The 17,427-nt window shown below is 38.9% G+C and overlaps 1 protein-coding gene across 2 annotated transcripts in view; it reads right to left on the bottom strand.

The window, feature by feature from the left end:
• Positions 1-17,427, bottom strand: part of LAMA2 (laminin subunit alpha 2) — a 648,749-nt gene that overhangs the window by 10,597 nt on the left and 620,725 nt on the right. For both annotated transcript variants that reach the window (XM_054490395.2, XM_054490396.2), the window contains 5 exons: positions 13,878-14,054; positions 13,468-13,636; positions 3,209-3,321; positions 2,701-2,890; positions 624-779 (listed from right to left, as the gene is read on the bottom strand). In XM_054490395.2, coding sequence (XP_054346370.2) covers positions 624-779; positions 2,701-2,890; positions 3,209-3,321; positions 13,468-13,636; positions 13,878-14,054 — 805 coding nt within the window. The remainder of the gene's footprint in view (positions 1-623; positions 780-2,700; positions 2,891-3,208; positions 3,322-13,467; positions 13,637-13,877; positions 14,055-17,427) is intronic.

Genomic DNA, 17,427 nt, shown 5'->3' with positions numbered 1-17,427 from the left:
TGTTAAAAAAAGATTAACTTGCTCCAAAACACACAGCTAGTCAATAGTTAAATAGGTATTCAAACCAAGACAGTCTGGCTCCAGGTTCCCCACTCAGTGTTCCGTGGCATTGTCTCTCATAATCTAATCTATCTAAAAATCCTTCTGTCGGCTGGGTGCGGTGGCTCACACCTGTAATCCCAGCACTTTGGGAGGCTGAGGCAGGCGGATCCTGAGGTCAGGAGATCGAGACCATCCCGGCTAACACGGTGAAACCCCATCTCTATTAAAAGTACACCCCATCTCTATTAAAAGTACAAAAAATCAGCCAGGCGTGGTGGTAGGTGCCTGTAGTCCCAGCTATTAGGGAGGCTGAGGCAGAAGAATGGCGTGAACCCGGGAGGGAGAGCTTGCAGTGAGCCAAGATCGGACCACTGCACTCCAGCCTGGGCGACAGAGCGAGACTCTGTCTCAAAACAAACAAACAAACAAACAAACAAAAAACCCTTCTGTCCCTTATCAGAAAAGATGACTTCCTACTCACCTATCAGTTTTCATGGGCCCATGTGACCTAATAAGTCAAAATATATCAATAAATGAATCATCCATATATTTAGGTAATAAAAAAGAAATCAGATATTTACTGGACCAATTCTTCGGGTAGTGTAGTTGATGGGTAACCCACCAACATACAGCATTCCCACGACATCCAGGATGTCAGCTTTTTTGGGACTGATGGTTCTGTTGGAGGCCCCATCTACATAAAGAATTCCTTCTTGCTTACTTCTCATTATCTTAATCTACAAAAAAGAAAGGAGTCATTAATGCCAATCCTGAACAAATTTCAAATATGCAGAGTATAAGACATAAGGACTTTAACGATGTTACCAAGAAGAATTGAAACAATTTACACAGTGCTTAGTATGTGCTAAGCCCATTATATATGGGAAAGTTAAACCCATTTTACAGAATATCTCAAATTCTGTCTTTTCCATGAGTACTATCACCAAAAAAATACCAAATTTTCCTGGGTCAGTTTTAGGTTGAAGTCTCCTCGGTAGGTTGCCAAGTGTGGATATGTGTGGAGAGGGAGGAATGTTGTAAGGAACCCTGCAGACGAATAGCACTTTCATGAATTAAGTGGGCAGCAAAATTCATGTACAGTTTTAAAAGTGCATTAGTTTGATTGAGCAAAGAGCCTGGGCTCCCAACACGATTTCAGATATGCTGCATCCCTTTGCCTAACAGGCCCTTCTCGTGCAGAATTAAAGAAGGAGCGGCACAAATAAGCTGCACTTCTTTCTGCAGAACCTGATTAGTACAAAGTGGGGGAGGAAGATAGAGAACTGACTGAGGCTGAAATTAGGGCGGTGGAGTGAATTATCTTCTGAGACAGAATGAAATAAGGGGTGTAAAGACTGGCTGGAGTATAAAAACCTTGAGTCTGAATTTAGGTAAAAGAGCGTGAAAGCCTGTGAAATGCTAAAGTACCACGATGGTTTAAAAACGAGTCTGGGTCAGGATTAGAGTAATTTAACACTTCATTTTACACATATCTATTCTGGTTTGGGAAGTAATTTTTAAAAACCATCAAAAATAAAATCCGTTATTAATTTGACTAATTATAGTATTTAAGTTCCCTTTCTTAATCCCAGCCTCATTGTGGTTCAACAATATGTCTTTTTCTCAAATGTCATATTTATTATTCTATTAGCTAGATATGGAAGAAATCTTAATGAGAGCTCCTTCATTTGGATCTGTATTTGCTAGTCATAAGCTCCCAGCAAAAACGAAGATTCCTTTTCTTATTTCCATGATAACAAATTGGTTGGCTTTGCGTTTTTTAAGGTTCTTTGGCTTTCTAGAATATGACAAGTTAAAGTATGTTAACATTAACCAAATCTAACATCTAATAATATCATACTCCGAAAATTAAAAATTTTATTGGTCTACCTAGGGAAGCTTTACTTTAATAGGCTATCACAGGTGCAGAGACAAATGTTGAGATTTTGTTTTAATCAGGCAGTATATTATCTATTTGTAGTCATGCCAAAGAGGACAGTAAGCTGGCAAACGAGCCTTCTGTGCCCATAATAGTACCAGTTTCTGGGTGTAAGGCCAACGTTTTTAAAGTAGTTCCAAATAACTGTCAGTAGTAATGATACCTTAGAGCCCTTTAAACACGATCAACCAGAGATTCCTGGATTCCTGGTTTTCACAGACCACTGTGTGGTTAGGTGGGGAGTCTTGGGACCCATTTTAGTGTTGCCAACTTTTGCTTTTGGCAAATACTATTTCATAATAGAAAGGCCTTTTAGCCACCATAAAAATGCTGTAATATAATCTCAGAATAAATATTATTCCTTAAAATTGAATACATCGAGCTTGATGGTGAATACACTCTGTTGTTCTACGTTTCTCACTTAGAGCAGTGGAAATGTCTTCAGCCACCTGGCCTCAGTTTATGGGTAGATGTTTGAGATCCACAGCCATATAGCAGTGATGGAACCATGATGAGGCATGTCAGCGGTCAAATGTAAACCTACACAGGTCTGAACACATTTTCCAAGATTGTGGTAGTTGTATATGGCACTCATTTTATTTTTAGCTTCTGCCGGAGTCAGTGTCTGCCCTGGCAAAATATACTGGCACCAGGAGAATGCTGATGGCTGCCACTCAGTAATTCCCTTAGGGTACTGCCAATATCCAGGGGACTATTACCTTGTGCCACTGGCCATCATTGATTTTGGTGGGGATCATGGTGTGGGTGTCCCCACTCCCCAAGTCATAGCTGAAGTAGGGCAATCCATTTCTCAGCTGAACTGTTGCAAAATCAGCATGATTGATGCGAGCCATGTAAAAAAGCAAGCCGGATTCAGCTTCGGTTCTTACTTCCAACTCAATTGTGAGACTGAAACACAAGCATGCAAAGTCAAACAGAAAAATAACAGCATTCTCATGCTAAAATAGAGCAGTATCAGATCGTGGCTGCATTTTCATAAAGGAGAGTAAAACCTTCTCAGAGATGAGGAATTTACCGGGCTACTGATTTCCTAAATTGGGCTCCTCAGGCTCAGACAAATAAAATTCTATTCTCTATTGTACTCAGTGAATTAAAAGAAAAGCTAACTTCATTAATTAATAAGTGCAGTAGATTCAACTTGATTAAACACGAATACTCAGTTCTTCATTTATCGGTTCTTTCCCAGTGTCTCAGGATGATACATACCGGTTTTTAACTTTGGTGTCATCAAATGCAATTGCAATGTGACTGTTTCTTGAAAGCCCGAACTGCTTGCTCCCTATCAAAAGAGCTGGTTCTGATTCTGCAGCACAAGGACCCTGTAAAATACCCAGGAGAGAAAGACAGGAGATTATGGACTGTTCTTTAAAAAGGTAATGATGCTGTCTAATTGTTTCTTACATATTAGCATAATTCTTTAAGAATAAAAACTATACATTATTCATCTCTGTAGTCTACTGCATAGCAAGTACTTATTATCGAGTGCTCAGTGAGTGTGAATCAGTTTTCTTATATCACACCCTTGAATTGCTAAAGGAATGTGCTCAGACATATTTATTGATTAACTCATAGTTTCATTATCCTCTAAAGATTTATTTATATTTCTGAGAAAACTGGAATTTCCCTTTCATTTTTCCTTCACGTATGAAGAGTTCTATTCTCAGAAGATCGAACAGGGAAAATGACAAGCTAGCCACTTGGGTTATAAGAGTAGAAAAATGTGTTTTTTCTTGCCCTCCCCATTTCCATCTCCCACTATATTACTTTTTCCTGAAAATTATCAGTCCACTAGAAGGTTTCCATGAATTTAGACTTTCAAGATGGTGTATCTAAACCTGCACGTCAGCCCATTCAGGCCCTTGCCAGTTGCTAGGCAACCCAGCACATTTTAAAAATGTAACCCACCATACACCATTTCAACTGCCACTGTTCAAAGATCAGCTTCCTAGGGTGCTGAGGGGGAGAGCTAGGTGCGGGGCTGTGCAGTCACATGGTTTAATGCTCTGCTGTCACCATCTTGAAATTCTTAATAATTTCAAGTGAGGGGCCCTGCATTTTCGGTTTTGCACTGGGCCTTGCAAAGCATACAGCAGTCCTGGCTAAGTAGATCACATTTGGCTACCATAACACACAGCTCCATAAATAATCAAGGCTCCTTAAATTACCAAAGCCACAATTCCTTTCCCTGTTCTCTATTTTCACAAGATAGGTCGATATACAGGCTGCTTATGACGTCTTTTAGAACATGCAGTACATGAGAAAATAACCTGCACACTCTCACCAACACATCTGTTTTTAAGATCTGCACTTAATAGCTCTGGCTGGGCCACTGCCCCAGTGAGTGCTGACTCAGCAGAGGTTCTCAAGCAGCCCAAGGCAGGCTTTTGATGCACAGTGTTCTTCCCAAAGAGTGTACCTCAGAGATGACTCATCAGCACACAGGAAATTTTTACTTGATGAGGAAAAGCCTTGTTCTCTTTTCTCTTGATCTTAGTCAAACGAAGCTCTCTGCCACAGCAGGTAAAAGGCTTAAAGTGTTTTGAAATGCTATAAAATTGGTCTTCGTGGAAGTATTTCCCTTCTTGCTTCCCAGGAGATGGTCAGTTATAAAGAGCAGACTGTGGCCAAAATTCACACAGCTATGCAAAACCCCACGGGTAGGACAGGAAAATGCTATTCATTCGCACAGCTGAATGGCCTCTTTTAGAGTCAGCATGTGGCACCTTTCTTATTACGCTGCCTGCAAAAAGAGCCCGAATTGAGAGGCCTCGGTAGCTTAAGATCTCAGTCATGAATACTTCTATTAATAGAATTGGGATCTTTTATCAGCCTCTCACGATATTTCCCGGACAGAGGACCATCTCGATAAACACACGCAGCCTGCAGTCTTCCTCAGAAATCACTAAGATAATCCTATCTACTGTGAGTCCACTGGGGGCAGAATTTCACTGAAACATCTTTACACCCTGAGCTCTGAAAATTGAGGGATTAAAAAACGTGAATGGATGCTGAGGAATTAGGAAACACTTACATGTAGCTTAAAAGAGAACCACCAGTGGGTTATGTCCATATTATTGCGGTTACAATCACTCGTCTAATTACTATATGTAAATGTCAATATAACTTCTCTATTAAAATTTAAACAATTTTCAAGGTGGCAGTTGTACACTCCTGGTAGCAGCTGTATGTTATGGGGAACTTTTTGATTGCTGGTAGACTGGACAGGTGTATCCAAAACTGGTCCTGAGCTAAGCAGCAGTTTTTTGGTTTGTTTTTATTTTGTTGTTTCGTCGTATACTATGAGATGTTCTAGATGGACAAGGCACTGGTCAAGCCATTTTAGAAAAAAACCTTTGACCAGAAAAGGACAGGGACTTTGTCAAAGTTCTTTTAAGAATCTTTACAGGTTACATCCACTTGAAATTTAGGAAGAAGAACACCTCCTGTTTTAGATCCTCTATTTCTGCAACGGGCAGCCCTCAAGAAGCAGGCAGAAGCAGTGCTTAATAAAATGGTGTTCTCAGATGAGCCAATGTTACGGAAAAGAGTTGTACCAAACTGATCACTCTAACATGTAACCTCAAAGTTTAAAGCCATTATGGTGTATAGTCCTTTGTTTTTAAGGACATCCAAGGTGATGTTTACTATCATTGATTTGCAACAGGATGGATATTGTTTTAATAAAACTTCTATCACCTTCCTTTATTAAACTGGCAGTTGGAAAAGGACTGAGAAGTGCTGGTGTAACAGGGTTTTTAAAAATATGTACCTTAGGATTTAAATGGGACAAAAATTCCCCACCCTCTAATTTGATAGTGTTTTGTACAAATCTCGATCTCCCCCTTCCTTGGTTAAGGGATGTCTTCCTTGCATCACTTTTCCTTGGGTAAACTGAAACCAAGTCTCATGGGTGTAAGGGATGGGCGTGGTGGCTCATGTTTGTAATCCCAACATTTGGAAAGCTGAGGCAGGAAGATCGCTTGAGGCTAGTAGTTTGAGACCAGCCTGGGCAACAAAGTGAGGACCCCTGCCCCCCTGTCTCTCCAAAAGAACAACAACAACAAAAAAATTAAAAAAATAAAAAACTAGCCGGGCATGTTGTTGCACGCTGAAAGCCCCAGCTACTTGGGAGGCTAAGGCAGGAGAATCGCTTGATCCTAGGAGTTCAAGGTCAGAGTGAGCTATGATTGCATCACTGCACTCCAGCCTGGACAGTAGAGCAAGAACCTGTCTCAAAAAGAAAAAAACATGATGGGTTCAGGGCAGCACCAGTTTATTGCTTTGCCCGGTGTTGCTTCCTCTTCTCTTCCTTCTGCCTCACGTCCCACAGTGGGTGGAGCTGCTCATCCAGCTGCTCAAGCTTCTTTTTTCCTTCTAGCATTTTAAAGGGGGAACAAGTGAGATGGAATAGAAACTGCCCTGTGCTTTGCTCAGAAATAAAATGATCTTGCCACTAAGGATGTTTTCAACACTGCTTGCCACTGAAATCTAAGCTAAGAAAAAAGGGTAAGAGAAAAGATCTAATGAGGTAATTTTAAGGAACTTTTAAAGAATGGTCATTGCAAGATGAATCATCCTTTTCTAAGCTAGTGTATACTTGAAGGCGTCCTCATCTCTATGGATGTGATGCTTTACCTGTGTTGTTTTGGACACACTAATCTCTCAAATGTGTTAAAGCAACAATAATAATAATTAAAAAAAAAATTCACGGTCTCAGTAGAGGCTCATCAATCTCAACGTGTTACAATTCTGCCACCTTGTGGGGACTTTTTAAAGTACTAGAAATAGATAATGGGGAAAATGGGGTATGAAAGGAGGACAGATATGCTTGTTTTTCATTTGCCTTTGCTTGGCAGGTTACAAGTTGTAGGCAGACAGGACTTGGGTGGGGAGTCTTGCGTGGTGGTGCACCTGTTGATTAGAGCAGTGATGTGGTTGGGAATAATTATGGAGGAAGCCATGCTTCCCAAAGCCTTGTTTAAGGAAGTAGATAGTGCACCAAATGAGTAACGGGGCCAAAACGTTTTCACCCTCACACTGTCACTCATTTAACTTCAGGTCAGAATAAAGCAACAGTCTTTTCTAACTGCAGATTGGTGGCTGACATTTGGAAATGAGTTCTTAGATTCAGGAGTGCGTATGATTCGTTGATAAGCATCTCTTGAATTTCCTAGGTCCTGAGCAGAGATTTATATTACATTTATCAAAACTGGCATGTTTGTTCTTGAAAGCACCAAACAATGAATCATCATAGAAATTGCATAATTTTCTTCTTTCATGAGTCAATAATTTCTCTAATAAATGTGGGCTAAAATCACATCTGATGCTTATTTGTCATGATTTTCTTTATGGATGAATAAGTGGAAGATACTTTTTATAGCACTGACTTTAATCTTATAAAATATAAAAGCCCTACTCAAGATGTTTATTGAGAAACTGAATTATTGTTAACACTGCACTTACTTAAGCTCTTTTGGTGGGTCTTGGGCATTTACAGTAATATTTATACATTAATGTCTAAACAGGGATTCCTTGATAAGTGGAAAATGTATGTTTTCTCTTTAAATACATATCAGTATCCAATCAGTTTATCCTTTGGCCTTGACTGTACTTAGCTCTTAAAGGTGTAGCACTAAAGCTGCTAGGCAAATCACTTTCCTTTCCTCTATTCTTTCCTTCTCTGCTCACTTCTTTTCCCCAAATCCCAAAGAGAGCTCATCAGTACAAGAATTCTCCATGGCTACTTGTATTGTTTTTCTTAGTTTTCACATTTTAAACTGTGAGGTTTACAGCTGAACTCTTCAATAAAATTCAAGTAAAAGAATGCAGCCAGCTCATTATCTACAAATCCACACAGGCTATCCTTGTTAAAAAGACTTGGTCTAAACAGTGCACATACTTGCAGAGAACTTGTCACGTTTCCACATGTCAACAAATTTCTGTAATACTTGAAGTTCAGCCTCTTATCTACCTCTACCTCCTGCCATCCTCCATGAAAAATATCCACAAATAGAACATGTAGAAATGTTTTCTCTAGCTCTCAATGGGCTAAAGAATAAGACAGAAGTATAAAGAGAAGACAAGCTACCATAATATCAAATGAGATAATATGCATGAAATGCTCTTTAATCTAGCGTGTTCAACATGAATTAATCATAAGATTGACATAATCCATTTCACAGGGCAGGGCTTTCTCAAGACACCCTTACATTGCCCTGTAGTACAGTTAATGTTGTCCTCGTGCTGTAAGTTGCTGGCAGGATTGGGTGTGAAGGGTGTAAAGAAGAAAAAGAAGGGCACTGAGAATAGGAGATCTTTTCTGTCAACTGTGCTAGCACAAATATGGAGCTCATAAGTAGGCAGTTCTCACTTCAGGAGTTAACTTTTAAGTCTCAGTTCTTAAATAACTCTTAAAAAGCTAAATTCTGGGCCAGGCGTGGTGGCTTATGCCTGTAATCTCAACACTTTGGCAGGCTGAGGCAGGTGGATCACTTCCCAAGAGTTCGAGACCAGTCTGGCCAACATGGCGAAATCCCATCTCTATTAAAAATACAAAAATTAGCCGGGCATGGTGGAATGCACCTGTAGTCCCAGCTACTCAGGAGGCTGAGGCATGGGGATCGCCTGAGCCTGGGAGGTTGAGGCTGCAGTGAGCCATGATTGCGCCACTGCACACCAGCCTGGGCGACAGAGCAAGAAAAAAAAATAAAGAATCTAAATTCCGATACAAAAATGGAAAATGGTGAGAACTGAAAATTATAGAGGACTTATTTAATAACCACATCATTACAATGTATATATCATTACATATCAAACCAATAAAAGGGTTTGGAATTGCTTAAAAATTGAATACTCACCACATCCCTTTTTTCCAGCACCTGCCACCCACCCTAAAAATGTGAAAAGTTAAACTAACTAGAATAATTAAGTTAAAGAAACACAGAAGTTAAACTAACAAAAGAATAAACAAAGAGGTGGAATGTTACTTTGAGCCAGGCATGGTGCTGGGTGCTTTGCATAAAATGTATAACTTATTCCCTCATAACAGTAATCCTAGAAGGAAGATATTATTATCCTTATTTGTCTGTTAATTATTTTACATTTAGAAAGGACAAGTAACCTGCCAGAATTCATGGAATAAAAGTGGGAGGGCTATGGCAGAAAAAGCAACTCTCCCCCTTTTTCTCTGACTAGCAATGATAGTATCGTATTCATCTTTGCACTTAGTAGGTGCTTAATAAATATTTGTTATAAAATAAATTGTAAAACTTTTAACTTTTAGTAACCTTGACAAAGAAGACACCCTTTCCCCCCTACACACACAAAAAGAACATAAGAAAGGAATCAAATTAAAACAGAAGATATGTGTGGCTCCATGATCTGAACTCTAAAATATAATACAATTAATAGAGATGGAAAGTTCTAAAAAATCTAATTCTGACCACACAGTCATAACTAATTATAATGTGCAAAAGAAGGGGAAATAGGCCAGGCGCAGTGTCTCATGCCTGTAATCCCAGCACTTTGGGAGGCTGAGGTGGGCAGATCGCCTGAAGTTGGGAGTTCGAGACCAGCCTGACCAACATGGAGAAATCCTGTCTCTACTAAAAATACAAAATTAGCCAGGAGTGGTGGTGCATGCCCGTAATCGCAGCTACTTGGGAGGCTGAAGCAGGAGAATTGCTTGAACCCAGGAGGTAGAGGTTGCAGTGAAACGAAGATTGTGACATTACACTCCAGCCTGGGCAACAAGAGTGAAACTCCATCTCAAAAAAAAAGAAGGGGAAATAGCAGTTGGAATTTAGATATCTGGGTTTTAGTGCCAACTATCGCTCATGTGTGTAACCCCCTGGGCCATGCTGTAAGTTTGAGGGCTTTCTTTCCTCATGTGCAAGTTAAGAGTTGGAATCTTTAGGGTGTCTTCTAGCTCTAATGTTCTGTGATTCTTTCTAAACCAACCAATTTGGAGTGCTACTCAACTTTTTGCTTCTGTCTCATCTACTAAGTGGAATGCTCTGTTTTCGGAAAAGTTAAAACATACACTGCTGAGAGGAAATGGAAATCGAAATTAGAACAGAAGGTTATAAAAAAAAAAAAAAAAGAACCTTAAATGAGTAAAAATCTCCATTCCCAGATGGGCAAGTATCTTTATTTTGAGAAAAAAGGAAAAAGTGTGATCTCTAAATACCACAGAAAAATGTGCTTGAGAGGCCCTATAAAATGAAGTTTGTGTAAGTACTTAGAAAAGTAAGGTGATCCATGGAGGCTGGCAGGGTTATCCCTAAAAATCCAAACCAGCACAGGCTGAGAGACCTGCCTGGAGGATGTTCTAGTGGTAGATAAGAAGGTCCATGAGGTTCTGCTTGATTGAATATGGTACCCGATTTGGAATTAGTAGCATGATATATCTATTAAAAACATTAAAACATTCTTAGGTGCATTAATAGAAATATGGTAACATTTAAGGGAGGGAGGGGTCACACTTTCCCCTGAGCTGGTGACTTCCTTTTGAGCAGTAGGTGCCATATTATGAAGGGAATATTTTAAATTTAAGAATACTGATCATGGAAGGGATAGCAATTAGAAATGAGATAATACAAAGAATACCTAAGCTAGGGAAATGGTTAGCCTAGGGAAGGAGAAGACTTAGCTATTTTCAAATTCTTGAAGGGATGTTAGACAGAGGACACATAAATGTAATGTGTTTGCCTATAGAAATAACAATCATTACATAGAAGTTTTAGGGACTCAGTTTTAACTTAATGTAACCAATGGCTTTCTAACAACTCGAGCCTGCCTTGTCATAACACTGGAAAATCTTGTCAATGAAATGTTCAAGCAAAGGCTGTAAGTATCATATAAAAGGAACCCAGGCATTAAGATGGTGATTGGACCAGATGATCTTTAGGGCTCTTGCCAATTTTAGTTTATAATTTTAAATTAGTCATTTAGAAATTAGGCTCTGTTTTCTCTTAGAAACATTTTTATAAGTGGACATTAGGATCCAAGGTCAAAAAAGTTTATTCAACTCATGATGTTTTCTAATTCTTCAACTGAAAACGCATTTATGAGTCTGAGAAACATATGATTTTCAGGTATATAAGGGTGAACAGGAGGATCATTAACCTTACCTTTGCTAAGCAAAGATCTAGCCTGTGGCTGAATTATGAAAGAGCTGAGGAAACATTCTGAAATCCATGTGGCAGATCTCAGGAATGCTTTAGGATGAAATCAACTCCTGGAACTAACCCCCACATGACTGACAGCTTTCCACTTGCTAGTTGTGTGATCTTAGGTATTTTCCTTTGTGAAATATAATACTTCCAGCAATATAAATAAATGTAAATAAAACAATTAATAGGGTGGGAATCAAATGAAATAACAGATATGAAATGCCTGGCAGAGTACTGGACACATAGTAGTTATTCACTAAATGCAGGGATTCTTCAGAGTGTCTATGTGGGTATGCTTTTTCCAGTTTTCAAATAACTTCCACATACATTATCCCACTTGATTTTTCATAATAACTCTATGTTGTAGGCAAGATAGATGAAATATCCCTATTTTACAAAGGATGAAAGGATGCTTGGAGTAAATAACCAGTTTTCTTGAATGATGGTTATTTGGCCTCTCATTGAATAACTATTTCTAGTGCAAGGAGCACATTGCTCAACCAATTCCATCGTGGACACTAAGGAAGAGAATGAGATATTCAAGAGTTTTCAAGATCTGAACTCAAGACAACATTTCCCGCCCATTACTGGTATGGAATAGAACCACAACACATGAGCTGTAAAGAGTGTAGTGACCGTGACCATCTTTGTTGTATCAGTGATAAGAATGTAAATTAGCATAGCCTGTGGAAGAAACAATTCAGGTATGTGTATTGAACACCTTAGACGTATTCATCTTTTGGCCTTATAATTTCCTAACTACTTATCTATTTTAAGAATCACTGGAAATAATGAAAAAGTTTGATGCATAGAGGAGCTCATCAGAGTATAGTTTCTAATAGTGAAAAGGTGGAAACACTCTCAATAGCCTACCATGGTCTATTAAAAGTAGAATAAATGGGAAAGGCAGAGTGTTCCAGAGACAAGGAGTCAGACTCTGGAGTCTGACTCGCTAGAATAAAATTCTTACTCTGACTTTTACTAGTGGTGTGAGTGGGTTGGTTGCTTAAGATAGCTAATTCTTATTAACTTGACTAAAAGTAGAAAGACTATATTTTACAGAGCCGTTATGAGAATTACATATAATATTGAATGAAAATTGTTTAGCCCTGGGCTGGTGAAAGTACTCATTATTATCATTACTATATAGTACTTATGCCATTTATTAAACGTTCAGTATATGTGAGTCATTTAACAAACATTATCTTTTAAAACTCTGATACAAAGTCTTTGATGTCTGTGCTGTTAATATCCTCATTTGACAGATAAGGAAACAGAAATAGTCTACGGCCAAACCACCCTGAAAGCATCCGATCTTTTCTGATCACGAAAGCTAAGCAGGGTTGGGCCTGGTTAGTACTTAGATGGGAAACTGAGAAATAGATTGGATAGGTAGCTTTCCCAAATTCACACAGATGGTTGGTTACAGTGCTGGGATTTGAACACCAGCAGTCTGACTTGAGCCGATGCTCTAATCAAGGCTATATGACCTCCAATACTATAAAATAGTTGTGTGTCTCTTTGTGTATATATACTTAACATAAAATCATATTAGACATACACATTTATATGATGTTTAGATACAGTTTTTATTTATTTATTTATTTTTATTTTTTGGAGACAGAGTCTCACTCTGTTGCCCAGGCTGGAGTACAGTGGCGTGATCTCAGCTCACTGCAACCTCCGCCTCCCGGGTTCAAGCGATTCTCCTGCCTCAGCCTCCTGAGTGGCTGGGACTACAGGCACACACTGCCATGCCAGGCTATTTTTTTGTATTTTAGAAGAGATGGGGTTTCACCATGGTTGCCCAGGCTGGTCTCGAACTCCTGAGCTCAGGCAATCTGCCTGCCTTGGCCTCCCAAAGTGCTAGGATTACAGGCGTGAGCCACTGCGCCTGGCCTAGAAACAGTTTTAGTGGTGTATTACTAGTTTCTAAAAACAGGACACCAAATTGTATACAAGGTAGGACATCTACTGTGCAGATAAAAGGGCCTGAAAACCAACATGGTTGCCTCTGTCATGGTATTATAGGTGTCTTTTATTTGTGATTCTGGATATTTCTGTGTTTTCCAACATTTCAACTGAAAATGTACTGTTTTGTAAACAAAATTGAAGGAGGAAATACAGGTAAGTCATTCAACGAAGATGTAAGAATAGGTTTTGACAGACAGGTTATATTTCTTTCAATTCTAATATCAGAGCATACTAGATATCCTGAATAATCTTCCTTCTGAAATGACTCAGAATACTGGGTAAAAATTAGAAAGCAATGGGGATAATATAAACACTTACATGTGTCAGAACTGCGGTGGGCGTAGGAAAGGCTGGCGTGGGAACTGGCTCAGGCTGGATAACTATTTCAGCTGGAGCTGCTCCATCTTCATCTTCACGGAGTTTCTGATGGGCACAGCGACCAATGTCAGCGTTTTTGAAGGATACAGGCCTTGCAAAGTCCATGGGGCTAATAGAATGTAATAAAATAAGATTTTTTTTTCATTTTTTTGCTTCCTTACAATTAAGCCCGATCCCCCGCATGCCTTTTTAAGTCCATTAGTGTGCTTTTCTCAGTCTAAATTGAAGATCCTCGTTGTTTCCCTTCTCCCTTGCATAGCTGTAGACAATGAAGATGCATTGGGACCCCGATACCAAGAAATAAAAATAAAAATAAAAAATTAGTAGTAGTAGTGAGGAGATCCACTTACACAGAGTTAATAACAAGATTCCATACACAGCCTTCAAAAGGAGGAATATTTCTGAGTGGGGAAGGTTGAAATTCAGGCGGAGCACCCCCAATGAAAAGCTTTTTAACTTCAATAGGTTGTTCAACTGTCAGGTTTTGCATGTATCTTCTGTTTTCATCGACTTGAACTGTAAAGATGCTGATAAATATTAAAAATAAACAAGTATAAATCCCATCTCATTCAATACAGTTGGAAATCAAATTCTTTCCTGCCACCCTTCACCCCTCTCAATCATAGCTTTTAAGGGAGCCAAAATTGGATGGTTAGGAATTCTACACTAAGCAAACGCTGTTCTCAGGACCTCATCCCATGACTCCCTCGTTCACTCTTCCTGAAAGTTTACTGAAACCAGGTCATGGCGCACTGCAACATTTGCCTCTGGTAGAGCTGACAACAGCGCTGTGCAGCCCAACACACGAGCCTGTGAGAACTGAGGCTTCTGCAGTGTGCAGTAATGTCTAACTGTATAAGGATCGGCGGGTTTAGCATAGCATGGGGTTTTTCTTGGGTTGTGCTGGCTATTATCTTCTTGCTAGGGAACAAACCATGCTCCTGAGAGCTTAGATTGCAGGAATCAACAGCAAACACTTAAAGCACATTTTATAAAGAATGTAGCTGATGGCTTTTGAATAGAAGAGGCAGGCAAGGACACCCTGCTAATTGTTTCTTGCAATGATTTTCCTTAGTGGCTGTTTCATTAATTTCCCTAATTTGCTTATGAGAGATAACTCACACACTGCTAATTGAGAACCTCATGCTACTTATTTACAACAATCCTTGGATCCCTGGGCCAAGAATCAGAAGGAGACAAAGAGTTCTGATGAAAATGACCAAAGGCATTTTCTCTTTTGTTCCGGAAGCAAGTTTTGAGTTTCGGTCTTAACAGTCATCATGGTGCTATTAGTCATAAGCATTAGTCACTAGCCCGGGGATCATGAATGGATTACTGAAAACTTACTTCATATCTGGAGAGAAAACCGAAGTACTTGGGTGGAAACTCAGTCCTAAAGTGCCCTCTTACTTGATTTTATAAAGAAGAAAAACCACATGTAGAACTGGAAAAAACAATAAGCCAGGGTAAAGATGCTCTGAATTGGCACTTTACAAGTAAGATAATTCAAAAGTAAGAGAAAGGGACAAAAAATGGATTTCGCTGTGGCTCAAAATGTCACTGTTAAGGGGGTGAAGAAGAGACCGGTAAAATTTAGTTTCAAAGAGAAAATAGGGGGAATTGACATACTTTCGAGGTTTCTTTCTTTACCAAACTATGGAAAAATGTGTTGGCAAAACCCAGGAGGTTCAGCTTCCTTGCTAAGAGTGTCGGTGGTTTTCTGAGACGAGAATTTCAGAAAAACCACTCACTTCCGGGTATGTGTGACTCACTGAGAAGCCCCTCCCCTACACTCTTTTTCGCCTTTAGCTGAAAGCAGCCTCTTAGCAACATGGTATCACAGGGCTCCTAAGGGTTTTAATGAGGGATATAAGCCTCTATTAAAGATTGTCCAAGGAAAGTAAATCTCTGTTCTTGATTAGAATTTTAAAAAGCTAGAGGCCTTCCTCTTTCTGGTGTAGCCTCTCTCTGTAGTGTGGTTCTGCCACAAGGACCATCATAGTAACCCTTTTTTTTTTTTAAACGAGTTCACAGGGTGGTGATGGAGAATGAGTGTGGGCTTTCAGGAAGAACATACTGGAATTAAGTACTAGTGTGGAAGCTTACTAGCTGTGTGACCTTGGGCAAGTTATTTAATCATGCTCAGGTCCATTTCATTCATTTATAAAATGGAGATAAAAATACCTACTTCAAACAGCAGAAAATATTAATTAAGGGATTGCCCTGAGGCTGTATTACTTAATAAGGGCATTGCTAGAAAACTATAGCTAAATCCTGCTCCTATTTTACCTTTTAGGAACATCAAATCTAGATAATTTATTTAGTTTTTATTGAGAAGGACATTGCCAATATGTCCATTATGATTCTGGTGTGTTTTCCATTTTTAAAAAGTATTTATTTAACAGCTTTTTACTGAGGCCTACTATGTGCAAAAAGGTACATTAAACTTTGTATTACTTTAGTATTGTAATAGGTCGGCTTTATTTTTTTTTTTTTACAGTTTCAATGGCTGATTCTTAGAGTTTCATAATTACTTGATTACTTATACCCTATTTCTTATTTGTTTGGAATGTGGGTTTAAGATTTTTTTTTAAAACCATATCAATTGGATTGCATATGTGGAAGAAGATATTAAGAGAAATAAGTGTCCTGATGTTTGTAATTTACATAATAAATAGAATCTAATCTTTTTTCTGTTTGAACATACTTTGGATGTTAAGAAAGAAAATATTTAGGTTTCAGTGTTAAAATCTTTATCTCATTCTGGAAACCCCAAATGACTCCTAAAATATCTCACCCTACTTCTTGACCTTTAGCCTATTTCTGTACCTATGTGAAGAAAGCTTTCCCAGAAGAAAAACTCAGTTCAGTTGATTGTCCTGTTTGCTTAAGTAACTACTTCAGGCTCTTAGGGTTTGATGTTTTTGTCCAGTAAGAACTGCTGGCCACCAAGGCGGACGCCAGGAGAAGGATCAGAGGACAAAGCAGATATAGGAGGCAGAGGTCACTGGAGTGCCAAGAAATTAGATACCAAAGTGACTGAAGGGAGATTTTTCCAGATGAAGGGGTGGAAGGGAGAGAGAATGAGGGAGAAGGAGTAAAGAGAGGCAGAGGACAAGGGAGAAGGAGCTTCTTGAGAAGCTTGACCCCTAATTTGGTAAAAATCCAATTATTTCGTGAGGCGGTATTAAAGCTATCATTTTGTCCAGAATTTTAGGAAAAGAAATGATGATTGACATGCATAGTCTGAAAAGTGTTGGGATAATGCAAATATCTCCAAATTAATAATCATACATCATAATCAACATTTAGTAATATAAACCTTTATGGTCACACAAAAACATAAGAATAATCTATTGGCTGTGCATAGATGGAGGTATTTAAGTCAAATATATCTCATTTAATACCTGGTCCTGTTATTTGTAGTATATGATTTTGGGCAAGTTAGTTAATATTTTCTCATCTGTGATGAAAGGTTGTTATTACAGATCTTACATACATTCAGAACAATTAAAACAAATCATCTTTGTCTAGTATGTGACACAAATCATGCCATAGAATAGGCATATAAAGCATTAAAAATTTTTCTGGGTGAAGTTCTCATGGTCACTTGCGATCTCTGGTTAATCCGTTTAATGTGGCACTTGCTTAAAGAGTAGATTGCATTTTAACCGTAGAGTGCCGAATGAGCCGTTATGGTAGCAAATGTATTCTTGTTTTGGCACAGAGTTCAGTGACTACACACTAATATGTCTAATATATGATCCTGTAATTAACAATGAATGGCAAAACTGTTTGTTTATATGGCCAATTAACTAAATGACTAGTTTCCAGTGATGTGCTATATACTGAGCTTAATCAAATAAAGTTGGATTGACGGTCAACAGCTGTGAAGTTGGC

This window comes from Pongo pygmaeus, chromosome 5 (assembly GCF_028885625.2).
Source record: "Pongo pygmaeus isolate AG05252 chromosome 5, NHGRI_mPonPyg2-v2.0_pri, whole genome shotgun sequence".
NCBI classification, from domain to species: Eukaryota; Metazoa; Chordata; class Mammalia; order Primates; family Hominidae; genus Pongo; species Pongo pygmaeus.
This window is presented reverse-complemented; position numbering and strand designations above follow the sequence as displayed.